Source organism: Apodemus sylvaticus, chromosome 4 (genome assembly GCF_947179515.1).
Source record: "Apodemus sylvaticus chromosome 4, mApoSyl1.1, whole genome shotgun sequence".
Lineage (NCBI taxonomy): Eukaryota > Metazoa > Chordata > Mammalia > Rodentia > Muridae > Apodemus > Apodemus sylvaticus.
Genome location: NC_067475.1, coordinates 18,061,602 through 18,079,690, shown reverse-complemented (window position 1 = coordinate 18,079,690; position 18,089 = coordinate 18,061,602). Strand labels below are relative to the sequence as shown.

Sequence of the window (18,089 nt, the reverse complement as noted above, 5' to 3'; positions counted from 1 at the left end):
TAAAAATTCAATGGATTTTTATTGAATATCTAACTATGTAGAAAGCAATGGATAAAGTTGACTCAGGGTATACAGGCTAGTTTACATACTTGGTAACTGCTGACTTTTATATTGATAAAGCCTTTGGGAAGATTTTCATATTTATTAGGGTTTGCCATAGAAACTTATTTTTGAACATTTTGAACTTAAAGGAGGAAGGATTGCAGCCTCCACAGAACACCAACCACATCAACTAATTTCAGAACTCTTGAGGCTCTCAGAAACTTAACCACAAACCAAAGAACATACATGGGCTGAACCTAGGCCTTCTCATACAGATGTAGCAGAGGTGCAGCTTGGTCTTCATGTGGGTCCCAAACAACGGAAGCGGGGCTATCCCAAAAGTTGTTGCCTGTTCTTCTAGCTGTGCTGCCTTGTCTCCTTCAGAGGGAAAGGATACCCCTAGCTTCACAGAGACTTGATGTGCTGGTGTGGGTGAATACTCAGTGGGGAGAAGGGGGAGCAGGATGGAGGATGAGGAAGGATTTTGACTCGGGGAGGAAGGTAGTGAAATGTAACGTAAATAAATAAATAAATGAAAGTATGTATGTTTACACACAGACACAGAGGGGGAAGAGGAGGGGAAGAGGAGGGGAAGAGGAGGGGGAAGGGGGAAGGGGGAGGGGGAAAGAGAGAGAGAGAGAACAGATTCTTCTCTCACATAATACATCCTGAACAATTTCCCTTCCCTACACTCCTCCTAACTCCCCAAGGCTACCTCCCCTCTCTTTCAGATCCTCTCTCTCTGTTTCCATTCAGAAAAGAGAACGCCCCCAAGAGACAACAACCCAACAACTGAATACAACAAAACAAGATGCAATAAGACAAAGCAAAAACCCTCATATCAAGGCTGGACAAGTATTCATTATTCTTTGCATAATAAGAAACATTTGACAAGTCATGGTAGTGCATGCCTTTAATCCCAGCACTTAGAACATGAGACAAACAGATCTGTGTGAGTTCAAGGCCTAGACAACACAGCAAGTTCCAGCCACCCATAGCTGCATAGTGAGAAACTGCCTCAAATAGATAGATAGATGGATAGATGAATTAAAAAGTGAAATTTTAAAATATTGTTTTGGTAAAGCCATGCTGGGATAACATATATCGTACAAATATAACTATGAAATAATTGAGCCCATTAATATCTTAACTTTTCTATCATATTTGTAGCTTACTTTCTATACCAATAGCTTGATTCTATCTCCTTTACTTTTGTTGCTGCTTCAAGACATCAGGAATCATTTAAGCTGACCCTATAAAAGCAGACCACTTAAACTTCTGGCCTCCTCACATGCACACATGCATATGTACATCATGCACACAAAGAGCGAAATCTATTTACTCTCAATTAAATTAGGTTAAAAAATATGCTACTAATTTGTGTTATACGCCTAACGACAACCACAGTGACTTAACCAGGCTGCTCACACACACCACCATCAGACAAAATAGTTACTCTTTCTTTGTGGAGACAGTTTCATTACACTGCCGGTGCTGGCATTATAGAAATGCTCTTCCGGTCTCGGTGTCCTAAGTGTTGGAATTATAGGCATGGGCTACCAAGCTTTGCTGAATTTAGTTTTTAAGTATCAAATTGCTTTTCAAACTCCTCTGTAAAGACATAAATGATTTGTTATGGCACTTCAGTGAATCTTCTTCAGGTTTGCAGCCACTTGCAAAAGCCACTATTATTATTTCCAATTATTTATACATGCTATTGCTTTTTTAAAGACAAGTTTTCTGAAAGCTTATATCCCAGAACCTACCATGAGTATTAAACTAGATCCTCTCAATACTCTATATAATTTCAACTCAATTTCATCGCTAATCTCATAAAAATGTATTTTGATCCTTTGAGAAGTTAACAGTTAAGATTATGTCTAGACAGAAGAAACATGTTAAGACGGTCTTGGAGACTACAGCAGCTGCTAATAGGCTTTGGTCTTCTAACTAAGTACCAATAATTAAGTGATTTCCTAATTAAAATTCAAAAGCTACTGCAATATTAAATATCTGTCTTAGCACTATGCTCACAGATCTGTTTAGTTTGGACCTATGATTTTCATAATTTATCCATGTACTTCTTTGATTTTAGTATTTTCATAACACTTAAATTTTTATCAGTTCGTCCTTAGTCTTACAGGTCTTAAAGACAACTAGTATAATACAATGGAAGTGACGGTCCTTTTATCCACACTTTAACTTTAAAGGGGTTTTAAACCCCTCAAATTAATCCATCAATTTGAGACTTTAAAAAAATCTTATGATAGAAAGCACTAACTGACTCAATTTAATTTTAAAATGCTTGCCATCATGTAGTAGAACATTTCATAAAAACTTTGATAAAAATAAAAAACTTTCCAATAGTAAAGGCCAAGAATAAAACCATGCTAGACAGATTAGCAAATGTCTATAACCCAGTACTTGGGTAGGATTGTGGATCTGAAGCAGCATGTCCAGATAGTGAGACACTATATCAATAAAGCATTAATAAGAAAAGACTTGGTGAATGCAGAGATCTGTGGTTCCTAAAAATGCCGAGAGCAAGTGGCAGTTGAGTGCTTATTCCTAACTAAGACATCTATATCACCAAGGAACACTATAGAAGATAGGGTGTATAGAAATGTAATAACCAGAAAACAGAGAGACATGAATTGTCATCTTTGAGGCAAGACACAGCCTCTGTAAACATAAATCCTTATAAGGTTTGGTGGCTCTAACAAGGTAGGCCAGTCAATAGACAGGTGTGTGACTAAAATGCTCATGGAGTCCTGTCGCCAATGAGCTATCTGTTGAGCATTAGAAGCATACTCCACTAAGTTTTTTAAATGTTGTTAATCTAGCTAATTTTCATGATTAAACTTAAAATCTTACTTATACACATATTCTTTGTTTATTTTTAGCATGGGCAGCAAGACATTAAGAAGTGATCCTTTCCCTCTTGCTTCACATTCTTTCCAAATTAGAACAACAATAAATAGCAAAGAGCTTTTATTTTGAAATTTGAATACCTAATATATGGATACATATATATGTATATATACATGCATATGTATACATCCATATGTTATATATACATGCATGTATGTATAGAAAAACACACAAATAAAAATACTGGGGCAGAGAGAGGGTTTGGTGTATAAGGATATCTGCTGCCAAAACCTGATGACCCAAGTTTGATCCCTGAAATTCCCATGGTGCGTGCTAAGAGCTAATTCCTACAGTAGTCTTGTGACTGCCACCATCAGGCTGTGGCATGCATGTCTAAATACATACACACCATATACAAAAATAACACACACACACACATACATGCCTGAACACATACACACCATACACAAAAATAACACACAGACCACCTAAGTTTGGAAAATGAAGAAACACTGATGTTCAGAGATAAGAATGTTTAGAATAACCTGAGATTAGATACGTAGAGTTTATAATAAGTGCACCTCAGATTTTCAGAATAGAGTTTATAATAAGTGCACCTCAGATTTTCAGAATCATACAATCTATGGAACCTTATGTTGGAATATGGCTCAGAGATCCCTTGCCACAGTATATCTGCAAGTACATGTTCTCATTATGAACTGCTCCCTCAACACTGACTGCAAATGGTAGCTACAGTAACAGTCTCAAGAATGTACAATGGTAAACCAGTCGCACAAGCAACGCCAGTATGTCGGCTTTAACTTGCCCTTCCTTTCCCAGAGCGGGCTTGGTTGGAAAACCCATTTTAGCCTAGATTTTTTTGTAAATAATCTTTTTGTTTTGGTATAATTTTAGGTTTATAAAAAAGTTACAAATACAGAGAACTCCATGTTCCTTATCCATTAACTAGGTTTTGAGAGAATACACAATTTTTATACTATTGTTTTAAAAACATTTCTATTTTTTTGTCTATATTTTCCAACTTTGCAGCTAAAATTGTCTCAGGATCACTAAAACTCTACACTTCCCAACCAAAACCATAACCACGTGAAAGTGGAGCTCGCCCTGGACTGGAAAGACCTCCTAGTACAGCAGGAGAGCTGTGGAGCAGCAGTCACCTGCTGACATTACGAGGGAGCTTGGACTGCCAGATGAACCAAGTCCAGCACTCTGAAAGGCTGACAATGACAGTCAAGTTACTCTTATTTCTGATCCTGGGACAACAAATGAAACTTTAGGAGGTAGGCAAACTCATCTATACGGAACATACAAACATTGATTCCCTTACCTTTGAAGAGCCATTTGAGTACATCTGAATCATGTTCTCTGCACCTTGCTTTACTTTAAGTTCTATATCCAGTTGTTTCTGTAAGGCCATCAATCTATTGTTGCTAGTAGAATTACGAGAGTCACTATTTGGAGTATCTGGAGTCCTCGGACAATCTGTTTATAAAATATCACGTGATTGTTACTAGAATCAACTGTTGCTTAAAACTGGGATGTCAGGGTGAATCGGACCAAAATATGTTATCTGCATGTGTGAAAATGGCACAATAAAACATTATATTATACAATTGATATACATTAATAAAATTTATCATTGAAAACATAATGTGTAAATTAATATATTCAAAGAATAACAAGAGTTTGAAATGAGTTTCAAGTCACTTAAATGAAATTGCCTTATGCTAATAGACAATAAAGAATTCAACCAACTCGAGCAAAGGAACTACCTTAATTCAGCTTACTCTCTACTGAAGTGACACTTGGGGCCTGGCATAATACAATCCCGACACATAGGAGGCTGAGTCCAAAGGATCATTACATGATTAAGGCCAGTGTGGGCTATTCTGTGAATTTGGAACCAGTCTGTGGCAAGACGAGTTTGCCTACCCAAGTTTTTCAAATACTACTACACTTTAACTATATCATTACACAAGCTAACTATTCTATTAAGTAATTAAATTCTCCCTTGTCCCATTATTGATGAGAATAAAATATCCAAATATTATACATATTATACCCTGGTAATTCTCTGCAAACAGAACTTAGTATGAGTTTTACAATGTACTAACATTAAGTACTGATGAATTAAGGATAAAAATGTTCACACCCGATATTAGCCCAAAAGCTCAAAATAAACATGTTACAATTCACAGACCACAAGAAGCTCAAGAAGAAGGAAGACCAAAAAGGGGGGGGGGGTGGTTCCTTGGAGAAAGGGGACAAAATATTCACAGGAACAACTATGGAGGCAAAGTGTGGAGCAGAGACTGAAGGAAAGGCTACCCAGAGACTGTCCTACCTGGGGATTCATCCTATAAGCAGTCACCAAACCCCAAATCTACAATGGATGACAAAAAGTGCATACTTATAGGAGCCTGTTATGGGTGTCTTTTGGAGTGGCCCCACCAGAGCCTTACAGATACAGAGGCAAATACTAGCAGCCAACCATTGGACTGAGGGCGAGGAGGTTCACAATGAAGGAGTTGTGGGGGCTGAGGAGGGGTGTTGCAGCCCCATGGGAAGAACTATGACATCAGACAACCAGACACCCCAGGGCTCCCAGAGACTAAGCCATCAACCAAGGGGTGCACATGGTTCCAGCCAAAAGAGTGGCAGAGAAATGCCTTGTTGGGCATCAGGGGGAGGAGAGGTCCTTGGTCCTGTGAAGGCTCAATAGAGGCCCCAGTGTGGGGAAATCGAGTGGGGGATGTGGGAGTGAGTTGGGTGGAAGAGCATATTTTTGGAGGCAGGGGGTGGGAGGATGGGTTGGGGGTTTTCGGGGAGGGGGAAACTGGGAAGGGGTATAATATTTGAAATGTAAATGAATAATATATTCAATAAAAATGTTCACACCCTTTTATACTGCAAGAGACTTAACTATAATAGAAATTGTTCAAGGATATTCATTGATATCAAATTGTGATAGGTTAGAGATAAAGAGACCAAACATTTATGTCTACCGTGTATTGTACAGAATACTATGTTGCTTATATTTAAATTAAAAACAAAATATAAATTACTTTAAAAGTGACTTTGTTTGACTTCTAATAACTTGACAATGTCTCTAAATGTTCAAATCAAAGGTCACTGGTTTCTTACATATCCAGGACAAACAACTAGGCCAGACATGGTAAGTCATACCTGTAACTATCAGGAGATAGAAACAATAAGTTCAAGGCCGGCTTGGACTGCATAGCAAGACCCTGCCTCAGAAAACAGAAAAACCCCAAACATTTAAATACAATTTACTAGATACAAGAACTAATGAAACCGCTTTTACACTCTGAGAATATGGAGACTAAGATACTGTGATAGCTGATGTCTGTGTTTGATCTCTAAGAGCTGCATGATGGGAGGAGAGAACTGACTCCTACAAGCTGTCTGTCCTCTGCCCTCCACATGCATGCTGCCACATGCTCGCCAGCACCCATATACCAAATCATCCAAATAACAAGTGTAATAAGTATAAATGATAAACAAGCAGCAATGTCAACCTTCATAAGCAGTCCAACTATCACACTCATATTATAAATAAGAAAACCAGGACACAAAGAGATTAAGAAATATGTCCCATGTATTACTGCTATGATGGCAAAACCAAATTTGAACCTAATCAGTTCTGTTTTGACCTCTACCTTACTAATTTTTGTGTTATATTATGTGTAACTATACCAAACTCTGTATATGTACGGATATTTAAGAACACAACAGTATAATCATGTGTTACATGAGTATGTTACATTCTTAAGTAACCCTTTAGACAGATATTATCTGTTTCAAGACTCAGACAAGGCCACCAAGTTATTAGCTAGAATTCACTTCAGGAAAGACTGCTATTTTAACTGAATTAACCAAAATCATCTTAAACATGACACAGTCTTATAGAAAAATGATATAAAATGCACCTAGGTTTTTAGGTTGGCTCACAGGAATTGTTGACCATAAGGAGCATAGGGATAAGAGTGATAACTAGGTATGAGGGCACACACTTTTCACAGATAGGGTTTCTCCCTAAAAGCCCTGGCTGTTTTGGAACTCACTATTCAAGACTGGCCTTAAACTCAAAGAGATCTGCTTGCCTCTGCTTCCTGTTTTGCTGAGATTAAAGGTGTGAACCGCCATACCCAGTTTGTGGGCACACATACCTTTAGCCCCAGCCCGCAGGAGGCAGAGGCAGGCAGATCACTGAGTTAAAAGTCAGCCTGGGGTGACTTTTACAGAGCAAGTTTCAGGACAGCCAGGGGATACCCAGAGAAAGAAACCCTGTCTCAAAGGAAAGAAAAAGAAAATAAGAGCACTTAGATGTGCATTACTTTATATATTGAGATCCAGCTCAAACACTAACACAGGAAAATTATGAATGGCTGTGTCTCATGTTCCTCATCTGTAATGAAAACAGCATGTGCCTCAAAGATTATTGTGAAAATTAAATGAGCTATGTATAATGACCTGAGAAGGGTGTGGTGCATAGTAAATATTTAATAACTATTAACTGGCCACAGTTACTGTAGAAAATAAACTCCACTGAGGTTATAATATTAAAATCTAAAGTATAGTTTTAAAAACATTTTTTCTACTTCCCTTTTTACATAGGTGATACAAAGGTTGTATAAAAACCCCAAGTCACACAGATTTAGGGCATAATTACCATAAAAGCACATTTTAAAAAGAACTAAAGTATATAGAAAGTACAAAGCCTCTGCTGAAGAGAGAACAGGAATGTGTTGTTTGTAAAACAGCGGATGGTGTTTAGCCTGGGATGAGGGGAGAAATGATCCCTGTCTAAACATTTGCCTTTACATGAAATGAAAGCTGTCCTCTTCCTGTTTCCACATGGGCCAGAGATTCAGTGGATAAAAGATGGTGGGGATACAAGTTGTATCACGAGATGAATTCCTGGTTGTTAGGGCTGACTAACAACAATATGATTTGTATGATTATGTAATAAAGTTCTTTGCCTTTAGAAACATGTATACAAAACTTTATTATGTTTTGGTAGAGATGCTGTATATTAAATCCTTGCCTATTACTGCTAGTCGATTATAACTCTGAAATATTTACTGTATGTAAAATTAAAGAAATATCATACACTCTCTTCAGTCTGAAGGACCACAGAAGCACAGGAAAAAACAGGTGAGCCAGAGCTCTAGATTCCATATTGTAGGGCTAAAGTGGTTGCTGTTAATTATTGGTATGGCTATGACTGCAGACTTAACACAGATGTGTTGTAGTTATTATGAAGAGCAATACTTAAAGACACTAAGGGTTTCAAAGGTCAGCTAAGTAGCTGATAGTCCCCTCCATTCCATCTTTACAGAACTCTGAGAAGTACTTTGCACAGATCACAAATGCAAGTGCCATCTTTTGATATGCTTCATATGATGGATTTCCCCTCTCCTTTCCTTCCCCTCCCCCACTCTCTCTCCCTAGAGAATAGCTAGGTATGGTTTTTCATGCCTAACTTCCAGCAATTCAGCTGCTCAGGCAGGAGGATCACAGTGATGCTGAGGTCAGTATGGGCTAGAGACCCTACTTTAAAACACACACGTGTGCACACACACACACACACACACACAAACGAGTGAGGGTATGTGGACGCTTTCCTACTTGCTACTTTCTCATTTTGCCTTTATAGATTTCTGATAAGTCACAACATCAGAAAACAAATTGTTTCCAGTGTACTTGTTAATATTTCAAAATTGTGTTTACAAAAAGTCTTCATTAATATTCACTTTGGATTGGTGAGATAATTCAATGAGTATAAGGTCATTGCATCAGCTTGATGACCTCTGTGACCAATGCCTAGGATCTACCCACATGATAGAAAGAAAACACAGCTCTCGGAAGTTGTCCTCTGACCTCAACACAAGCACCCTCGTAAGTGTGTATACATGACATAAATAAATGTAGTAAGAGTAAAATTGTAAAGGAAATTAAAAAAATAATTGCTTGAGATGAAAAAAATTATTCTAAGACTGCCTTTTAAGTTATAAGAAAAAAATGTTAATATATTAGCTTGGAACAGAGCCTCCCTATGCACTGGAATTCACTACATAGCCAGAGCAACCTGAAACTCGTAAGTCCTAGTTTTACTCGTGCAATACCATGCCTGATTTTAACATACACTTTTCCACTTAAAGGTAGCCCCATTATTATGACCAAGCCATGCATCAATTGTTAAACTTATCAAAAAAAAATAACTAATAAATAAAATAATTTGGGGCTATCATAAGAAATCATGCACCCATCTAATCTTCTAAACATCATTACTCTATTTCAAAACATATACAAGGTCAATAAATTTGGTTGAATGATTGTACATCAAGATGTTTTATTTTTTTAAGTTATATAAATAAACAGCAATAGACATAGCTCAAAGAAATGTCTTTTTTTTTTTTTTAAAGATTTACTTTATTTATATGAATACACTATCGTTGTCCTCAGACACACCAGAAGAGGACACCGGATCCCATTACAGATGGTTGTGAGCCACCATGTGGTTGCTGGGATTTGAACTCAGGACCTTCGGAAGAGCAGTCAGTGCTCTTAACCACTGAGCCATCTCTCCAGCCCCCTCAATGAAATGTCTTTATGAACACTAATATAAATTGCTGTGTTTTAAGATGGATAGTGGGCAGGACTAATTCTTTCACAGAAATATTTTTAAATGGCTATCTATCAGGTAAATGCCTAAATCAGCAACTGGGCTCTAAAGACCTATGCTGTGGAGCTCTAAGCTAACCTACCACTACTATTTTCCAGGCCAAGTTTGATGTTAAGTAAAAATTCCAGCTGCTTCTGAAAAATGAAAAGCATTTTTCCATACTACTATTAGAATAAGCATCAGTTTTTCTAGGAAACATTCACTAATATCCCTCAGTCTAACTGGACACATATATTCTTCCCTTGATTGAAATCTTATATACACTATTACAATGATCTGTTTTCAATTCAGTTTTCCTGCAGACTCTAAACATCTTAGGTACTAGTACTTGGTCTTACTTACTATAACAGATGAGATTAACAGTATATCAGACAAATAAAAATTAGGCTAGCATTGAAAATATGGAGGCAAAGTTTGTAGGACCAGCGAGCGCTAACAATACATAGATTCAGGATTGTCAATCAACTCTAAGTAGATATAGTAGATATATATGAATGGAGAGGGAAGGTGACTGGGGACAGGTACTAGTAATTATCAGTATAGATTTTGCTAAGTATAAATGTTGTACCTCCTACATAAATGACTACCTACAAAGTAATTGACTTTTAAAGGAGAAGAAAGCAAATGTTAAAATAATAAAGGTATTTTATTACAAACATACATACGCTGGGCGGTGGTGGCGCACGCCTGTAATCCCAGCACTCTGGGAGGCAGAGGCCGGCGGATTTCTGAGTTTGAGGCCAGGCTGATCTACAGACTAAGTTCCAGGACAGCCAGGGCTATATAGAGAAACCCTGTCTCAAAATATCCAAAACAAAACAAAACAAAAAACAAATATAAATACAACAGTAGTCATTTAAATATAATTGATACGGTCAAGCAGCAAAGAGTTGACTGAAAAAATAAAATCAAATCTAAGCTGAGTAGACAGCTGTACCAATAAAGCACTTGCCTACAAGCTCAAGAACATGAACTTGACCACTAGTATCCAAATAAAAGGCCAGGCCAGGTGTAGTGACACATGATTGTAATCCCAGCACACAAGAGGCAGAGAGTGATGAGTCTCTGGGTTTTCTGGATAATTGTCAGAGACTACCTGGTGAGTTCTAAATCAATGAGAGACCTTCTCTCAAAAGCAATGACATCTGAAGTTGTTTCCTGATTGCATGTATACACACAGATACACACTCAAATCTTACTATATGCTGTTTACAAGAGACCTAAACCATAATGTATCTAGAGCATTATATAAATATAAAGAAAGTAAAAAATGGTAATGAGATATTCCATACAATCACAAAACTCTCACCTTAAAGACAGACTACAGATAAGACATATTTTATTCCAATTCATCAGACATATGGATAAATATAGCCATAAAATAAAGTAAAAACTGACATACTGAAGCTGCAATTCAACAAGTATTAACACAAAGTTCTAATACAGTTAAAAACACACAAAGCTCAAGTGAAGAAGCCACAAATAAGAAAAATGTCTGTGGAATTAGCCTGGTAAAGACTTCACTTACTGACTTAAGTGCTCAGCTCTAAATGGGACATCTTGAAAGATTTATTCTGAATTATATGCACATGTTTGTCTGTGTATGAATATGTGATTGACTGTTTGTGCCTGCAGAATTCAGAAGATGCTGGGTCCCCTGAAACCTGGAGTTACAGGCAGCTGTGAGCAACCTAACATGGGTGCTGGGACCCACACTCAGGCCCTTTGGAAAAGCAGAATGCTCTTTTTTTTTTTTATTCGATATAATTTATTTACATTTCAAATGATTTCCCCTTTTCTAGCCCCCCCACTCCCCAAAAGTCCCGTAAGCCCCCTTCTCTTCCCCTGTCCTCCCACCCACCCCTTCCCACTTCCCCGTTCTGGTTTTGCTGAATACTGTTTCACTGAGTCTTTCCAGAACCAGGGGCCACTCCTCCTTTCTTCTTGTACCTCATTTGATGTGTGGATTATGTTTTGGGTATTCCAGTTTTCTAGGTTAATATCCACTTATTAGTGAGTGCATACCATGATTCACCTTTTGAGTCTGGGTTACCTCACTTAGTATGATATTCTCTAGCTCCATCCATTTGCCTAAGAATTTCATGAATTCATTGTTTAGCAGAATGCTCTTACCACCATCTCTGAAGCATCATCTCTCCAGTTCCTAAATGGGAAATCTTTATCAACTAATGCCCACCCTGCAATACTCAGGGAACACCACACTAGAGATAGAGCCTTGCTGTGGAAATGCTGTGTGCTGGGTATGGCATAGCTGCTGCACATAAGACTCACAAAAGAGCTGTAGTCACCTCCACAAGATCAAACCCACCAAAGTTCCAACAGAGATGGTAGAGGCATCCGTGCGGCCCTGTTTCAACTGAGGGTTATTGGCAGTTGACAGACACTCATCCTTCTTTGGTGTGGCATGCTCCAGTGGATGGTTTCACATGCATGAACACAAAATATGTAGCATTAATTATTTTCTGGTTGAAGAAGAAAGGAGGAGTAAGAAAAAAGGAAAAGGAATCCTTGAGGAGGAGGGGAGTGAACACTGATATTATATTGTTTATTTATATGAAATCTTCAAAGAATACATTTTCAAGAAACTTCATGTATGTTATATGCAATATGAAATAAACATAGCAAATACATAAAAATGAAAAGTATAAAATGTATAAGGTCAACACAAGTCCAAACCAGACTGAGTCCCAGTACTGAGAGGGGAAGTAGACATGAGCTCTCAACTCTGAGACGGGATCTCTAATTAACCATTCAAAAAGGAAAATAGTTTCTCCAAGGGAATTGCACTGGGTATATAAAACCTCTGCACAAAAACGTGTGAGCAAGTATAAGGAGGTAAAAAAGACAAGGTAAACATAACTATTACAGGAAAAAATTGGATTTGGGATTAACAGCAGAAACTGAAGTAACGGGGGCTAGAGAGATGGCTCAGCGATTAAGAGCACTGACTGCTCTTGCAGAGATCCTGAGCTCAAATCCCAGCAACCACATGGTGGCTCACAACCATCTGTAATGAGATCTGATGCCCTCTTCTTGTGTATCTGACATACAGTGTACCTATATACATAGAACAAATAAATAAATCTTCAAAATAAAATAAAATAAAATACCCAGTTTAAAAAAAAAAAAGAAACTGAAGTAGCATGATTCAGGCACCAGGGAATCTCGGACATATTATAAATTTGCACTATATACAAATGAATACACAGAGGATAGAGACTCATGAAATAAGGAAACAAATAACAGGATGGAATCAGTATCAGGATGAATTTATAATCCCAGCACTCAGGAGCCTAAGGTCACTGTTATCTTGCAGCAAGCTTGAGGCCAGCCTGGGCTACAAGATCCTGCCCCTCCCCCCCCCCAAAAAAGAAAAACAAAACAAAATGAAAAAAAAAAAAAATACAAGGATGGAAGCAAATAAGCCAAACCAACCCAATCAACAAAAACCCAACTCCCCAGTGAATCTGGGTTAAAAATAAAGCTACCAGCAATTTAAGTTAGAATGAAGAAAATCTGGCTGTCAAGAAAAGATACAGATAATAGCTGTTATAAAATATAATCAGGCCTTTGTGTCCTGAATGGGAAAGTGAAGGTAGCCAGGATGATGCTCATACTTAAAGTCAAGGTTTAATTACGAGCCACTGGGATAATGTCGTTAACAAGATAGACAACATAGGCAAAGACTTTTCAACTTTAGACATGATAAAAGGGAAAGGCATCAGGACACCCTTCTGTCCACAGACCATCAGTACAGTTCAAAGAACACAGACTGGCTAACATATCTGGTAACCTTGGAAGTTACCAGAAAATACAACACGGTTAAAAGATTGCCTAGAGATGGAAGTCTAAAGGTCAGAACCAATAACTGGTTTGTTATCACCCTCTCTCACCACAAATCTGCAGTACATCAGATAAGCTGCTTCGAGTGCTTTTTCTTTTTAAATCACATTTGTAATGCATGTGCAACATGTGCACAGGTATCATGGTGTGGATGCAGACATTGGAGGACTATGCATAGGAGTCAGTTCTCTCCTTCCACCATAGGTGTCATGGGGATAGCCAGGCCATTAAATGAGGTGGACAGCCTTTAGCCCACTGAGCCACGTTGCTGACTGGCTTCTGGAACTTTTAATATTTTTTGATAAAACCACAACTGAATAAATGCTTCAAAGATATATTAAAGGTTTAAAGCACAGGAACTAGCATTATTTTTAGATCAATCATTTCCCTAACTGTCCTCTTAAAAATATTTACTTTTATTTCATGTGGAATGTGTTTTTGTCTGCATGTATATAAGTCTACCACAAGCATGCAGTGCCTATATCTGCTGAGGCCAGAAGTGGGCATTTGACCCCTTGGAACTGCAGTTACAAATAGCTATAACCTACTCTGTGTGTGCTAGGAACTGAGTCCAGATCTTCTGCAAAAGCATCAAGTGCTCTTAGGCATCTTTCCAGGCCACCTTGATGTTTTTGAGATTAGAAATATGGTTGACATTGAGTCTTTTCTTCCTCGTGTCAGAAACTTTTCTTACGATTTTTACCTACATCTAGAGAGGTTTTACATTCTGATCATGTGAGCTTAGGTACCTCATGCTTGACCTACACTCTATTAAAACATCTTGTTCACAAACACCCCAGGGAGGAACATACTGCCTAGCTTCTTTTTCTTTTTAATAAATAATGAAAACAAGGTCTGAAAGTCATCTAAGTGGTGTGCAACCATACAGCAATATACTGACCTAGCTGGATGACTACTCAGATCACAGATTACCTTTGTCTTCATTTATAGCTAGTTGGCTATAGGCTCAAAAATCCATAAAGGCGCATTTGTATAGCCAGAGTGTCTGCTTAATGGGACCAAAGCTATTTACTTCATTTAAAACAGTTGGGAGGAAAGACAGTTGAAGGAAGCCTAGGCAAATCTAAATTAATAAAAGTAATATTATATAGACGCACTATTCACTTATCCATTTTAAGTGTCTATCTACAAGTCTACAAGTCACTAAGTACTATTCACTGACCAACGTTTTAGTTTTCATTTGGTATTCATAAACTGATGGCTTAAAAACAAAAGTGCTCCAGAGTCCTGTCATGTTAACTACCAGCTTATATTTCTCCTAGGAAGTCCAACTTTCCTACCTACGGGGAGACTTATCTTTTAAAATCACCTGAAACCTACTCAAAACATAATGGAGCTTTTTTATTTTGTATAGTTAAGGTAACCTTTTTCAAATGCTATCAACTGAGTAAATTTTGCTTAAATATTTAATAAACCAATGTCAACTCAGGTTAGGTTTCTTAATGTATTACAAGCAATGGACATGGGTAGGACTGTTGGGTGCAACAGCTTTTGATTAAGGTGAAACAACACTGGTAGCAATATTTGTTCAGATTCGCTCCTATGTTGTATTTTATTGTCTGATAGTAGTGCACAGCACCTCCTAGGAAAGGAGACTTTATTCTATATATATTCAGAGCCTAAGACATATGCAGCTGCTTTTTAAATTCTCCTTAAACTTTTCTTTATCCTGCTTCAAGTCTTTAAGTATAACAAGGTACACTGTTAACCATTATACACATCAGACTGGAGAGCATGTGGTATTATAGAATTCCCATGCATTGCTGGTGAGAAGAAAACATAATATGGCCTCTCTGAAAAATACTTTGGCATTTCACATTTAAAGACACTATAGCACATACCTTTGCAATCTTAGTCCTAGGCCTTTATTAAAGTGAAGCGAAAACTTTTACTTCTACAAAATACCATTCATGAATATTTATAGCAATTTGGTTGACTACTGCCTAAAACAGAACAGTAACTCCAATATGATTGGTGAATAAATAAAACGTGATACATCAATACAACTGACTACTCAGAAGAATTTTACAAATATTGATACTTACATACGTCTTGGATAACTCTCAAAGGCAATAGGCTAACTTTAGTTTCTAAAGACTACATACTTCATTTCTATTTTTATAATGAAGTAAAACTGCTAAAAGTAAAACTATTCATAGTTACCATTGAATATGGACTTGGGGAGAAGAGTAACTACAAGACTTTGCAGTAGTGAAGTTTTGGGAGGAATTGGGGTGGCGGATAAAGACATTCTTTTCTTCTGCTCCAGGATTGCTGCTACACAACTGAATTCAGTGATTCTCTTTTGAGACTTCCTTCTCAAGAAGTCTATGTTATGGTATGTCCACAATCTGTTAACTACCAGGATGGTAAAGCAAAAGCAAAAGCAAAAGCAAACAACAAGGAAACAAATAAATCACTCCCCCAACAAGCATTTACCTTATTAGCATTTTTTTTTAAATTACATCAAAAAAATTCAAGTAATGGAGCTAAAGAGATGACTCAGTGGTTAAGAGCAGCTGCTTCTTGCTGAAGACCCAGGTTCAGTTCCCAGGACTTGAATGGAGGGCCACCAACTATATGCCCTTTTCTGTCCTCCTTGGGCACAAGGCATGCACACGGTGCACATATGCATGTGGACAAAACATTCATATACATTAAATAAAAAGATAAAAAATAATTTTTAACAAGAATTCAATTTTTTTAAAGATTTATTTATTGTTATATGTAAGTACACTGTAGTTGTCTTCAGACACACCAGAAGAGGGCGTCAGATCTCTTTTATGGATGGTTGTAAGCCACCATGTGATTGCTAGAATTTGAACTCAGGACCTTCAGAAGAGCAGTCAGTGCTCTTAACCGCTGAGCCATCTCTTTAGCCCAAGAATTCAAATATTAAGGATCTACACATCATTTAGTTGTATGCTTATGGCAAACAAGAATCAAATCCAGGGATGGAAAAAAGTGATTTGCTACTAGTCACATAGTCACCCTTAGCAAGCTTACAATTCAAAGTTTGCTCAAAAGTGATGAACGCACTAGATAGTAGGAATACTAAGCAATATATAACAAACTATTTCATAGATTCATCCTTTATACTATACAACATATAAAATTCCATTTTAATTTTCATGCCACATTTATGATAGCAGCAAAATTAAATTTACACTTCTATTGATCCAAAAATGGTTTAATAAATTATACTTTAGTCATCAAAATGGTAAGATTAATTTTCTCTTGAAAAAACACAAACCTCAATTTTGTTACTTGCTTACAAAAATAACAAAAAAACCTCTCATATATACTAGATATTAAAGAAAATAATCACTAGATTAATAATTGTAATTACTCACTGTATTCTGAGGATATGAGAAGATAGAAAAATGACTTCAGATGAAAAACGTGGGTCAGGGCATTAGCTCAGTGGATAAAGTTGTCAAGCTTAATCAGAAATCAATCCCTGGAACATGTAGCTTGTGCACCTCAAACCCCCTCTCCTCATACAACACAATAAATAATTTTTAGTAGATGAAAACAGGGAACTTAAAACATGCTGTGTTTGTTTGGTTTTGTTTTTTTGAGATAGGGCCTAGGCCTCCCAAGTGCTGGAATTAAGGCTTATAACACCCTGGTTGACATATGTTGTAGGGTTTGTTGTGGGTTTTGAGACAGAGCTTCACTGTGTAGCACTAGCTGGTCTGCAACACACTATGCAGCCTAACTGAGGCTGGCCTGAACCCCTGATCCTCCTGTCTCTGGTATCTAACTGGGCACCAAAAAGCCTGGCATCATTTTCTTAATCTCTTCTTTAAGAATGTTTCATTTAAAAGACTAAGCCTCAGAAATAGTTCTTTCCTAAATAGATCCTTTTGAATCGGGTGCTAATTCTTAACTGAGGCTCCATCTTACATAGATGTAAGGTACATTTAGTCTCAACTAACCATACACTCCCAATTTCTATGTGTGCTAAAAATAACATTCCATAAAATTATTCTCTTTGTAAACTGAGAATCTCCTTTTAAAAAGCATTATATTTTTAATTGGTGAATAATTATTGTGTACGGTGTAATCTTTCAGGTATATACCAGGAATGTCCAAAATAGGCTAATTAAATAGCTCTTTGTGCTCTATTTCTGAGTTGATGTTTTTAAATTACTATACAAATAATCTTATATAGTACTTGTCTCTTCTTTATAGCTTGTTTGACTTACAATAATGCCCACTAGGTTAATCTATGTTTCAAATGACAGCTTCCAGCCATTTGATGACTTAATGGTATATAAAACCATGTGAGGGAGTGGTGGTACTAAGGATTGAGTTTAGAACCTTGTGCTTAGAAGGAAAGAGCTCTACCAATAGGGTTTCTCAGATTGAAACCCTATTTTTAACCCATTTGTTAATAACTTCAATTGTTTGCACAGCATAGCTATGGTAAAAACTATTACAAGGAGCATGGGGGCATGTGCACCATCTCTTAATATCAATTCCTTTGAACAAATATGCAGAAGATAGATTACGAAATCATATGGCAATTGTTCTGCTTGTGTTTGTAGTGGTACAG

The 18,089-nt window shown here is 37.3% G+C and overlaps 1 protein-coding gene across 6 annotated transcripts in view; it reads right to left on the bottom strand.

Annotated features, from left to right (window-relative positions):
- Pkn2 (protein kinase N2) overlaps positions 1-18,089 on the bottom strand; it is a 101,502-nt gene that overhangs the window by 42,786 nt on the left and 40,627 nt on the right. For 5 of the 6 annotated variants that reach the window (XM_052179049.1, XM_052179047.1, XM_052179045.1 and 2 more), the window contains one exon: positions 4,262-4,416. In XM_052179049.1, coding sequence (XP_052035009.1) covers positions 4,262-4,416 — 155 coding nt within the window. Of the gene's footprint in view, positions 1-4,261; positions 4,417-11,972; positions 11,995-18,089 lie in introns of those variants that run through there. The other variant, XM_052179048.1, reaches the window with a different exon arrangement.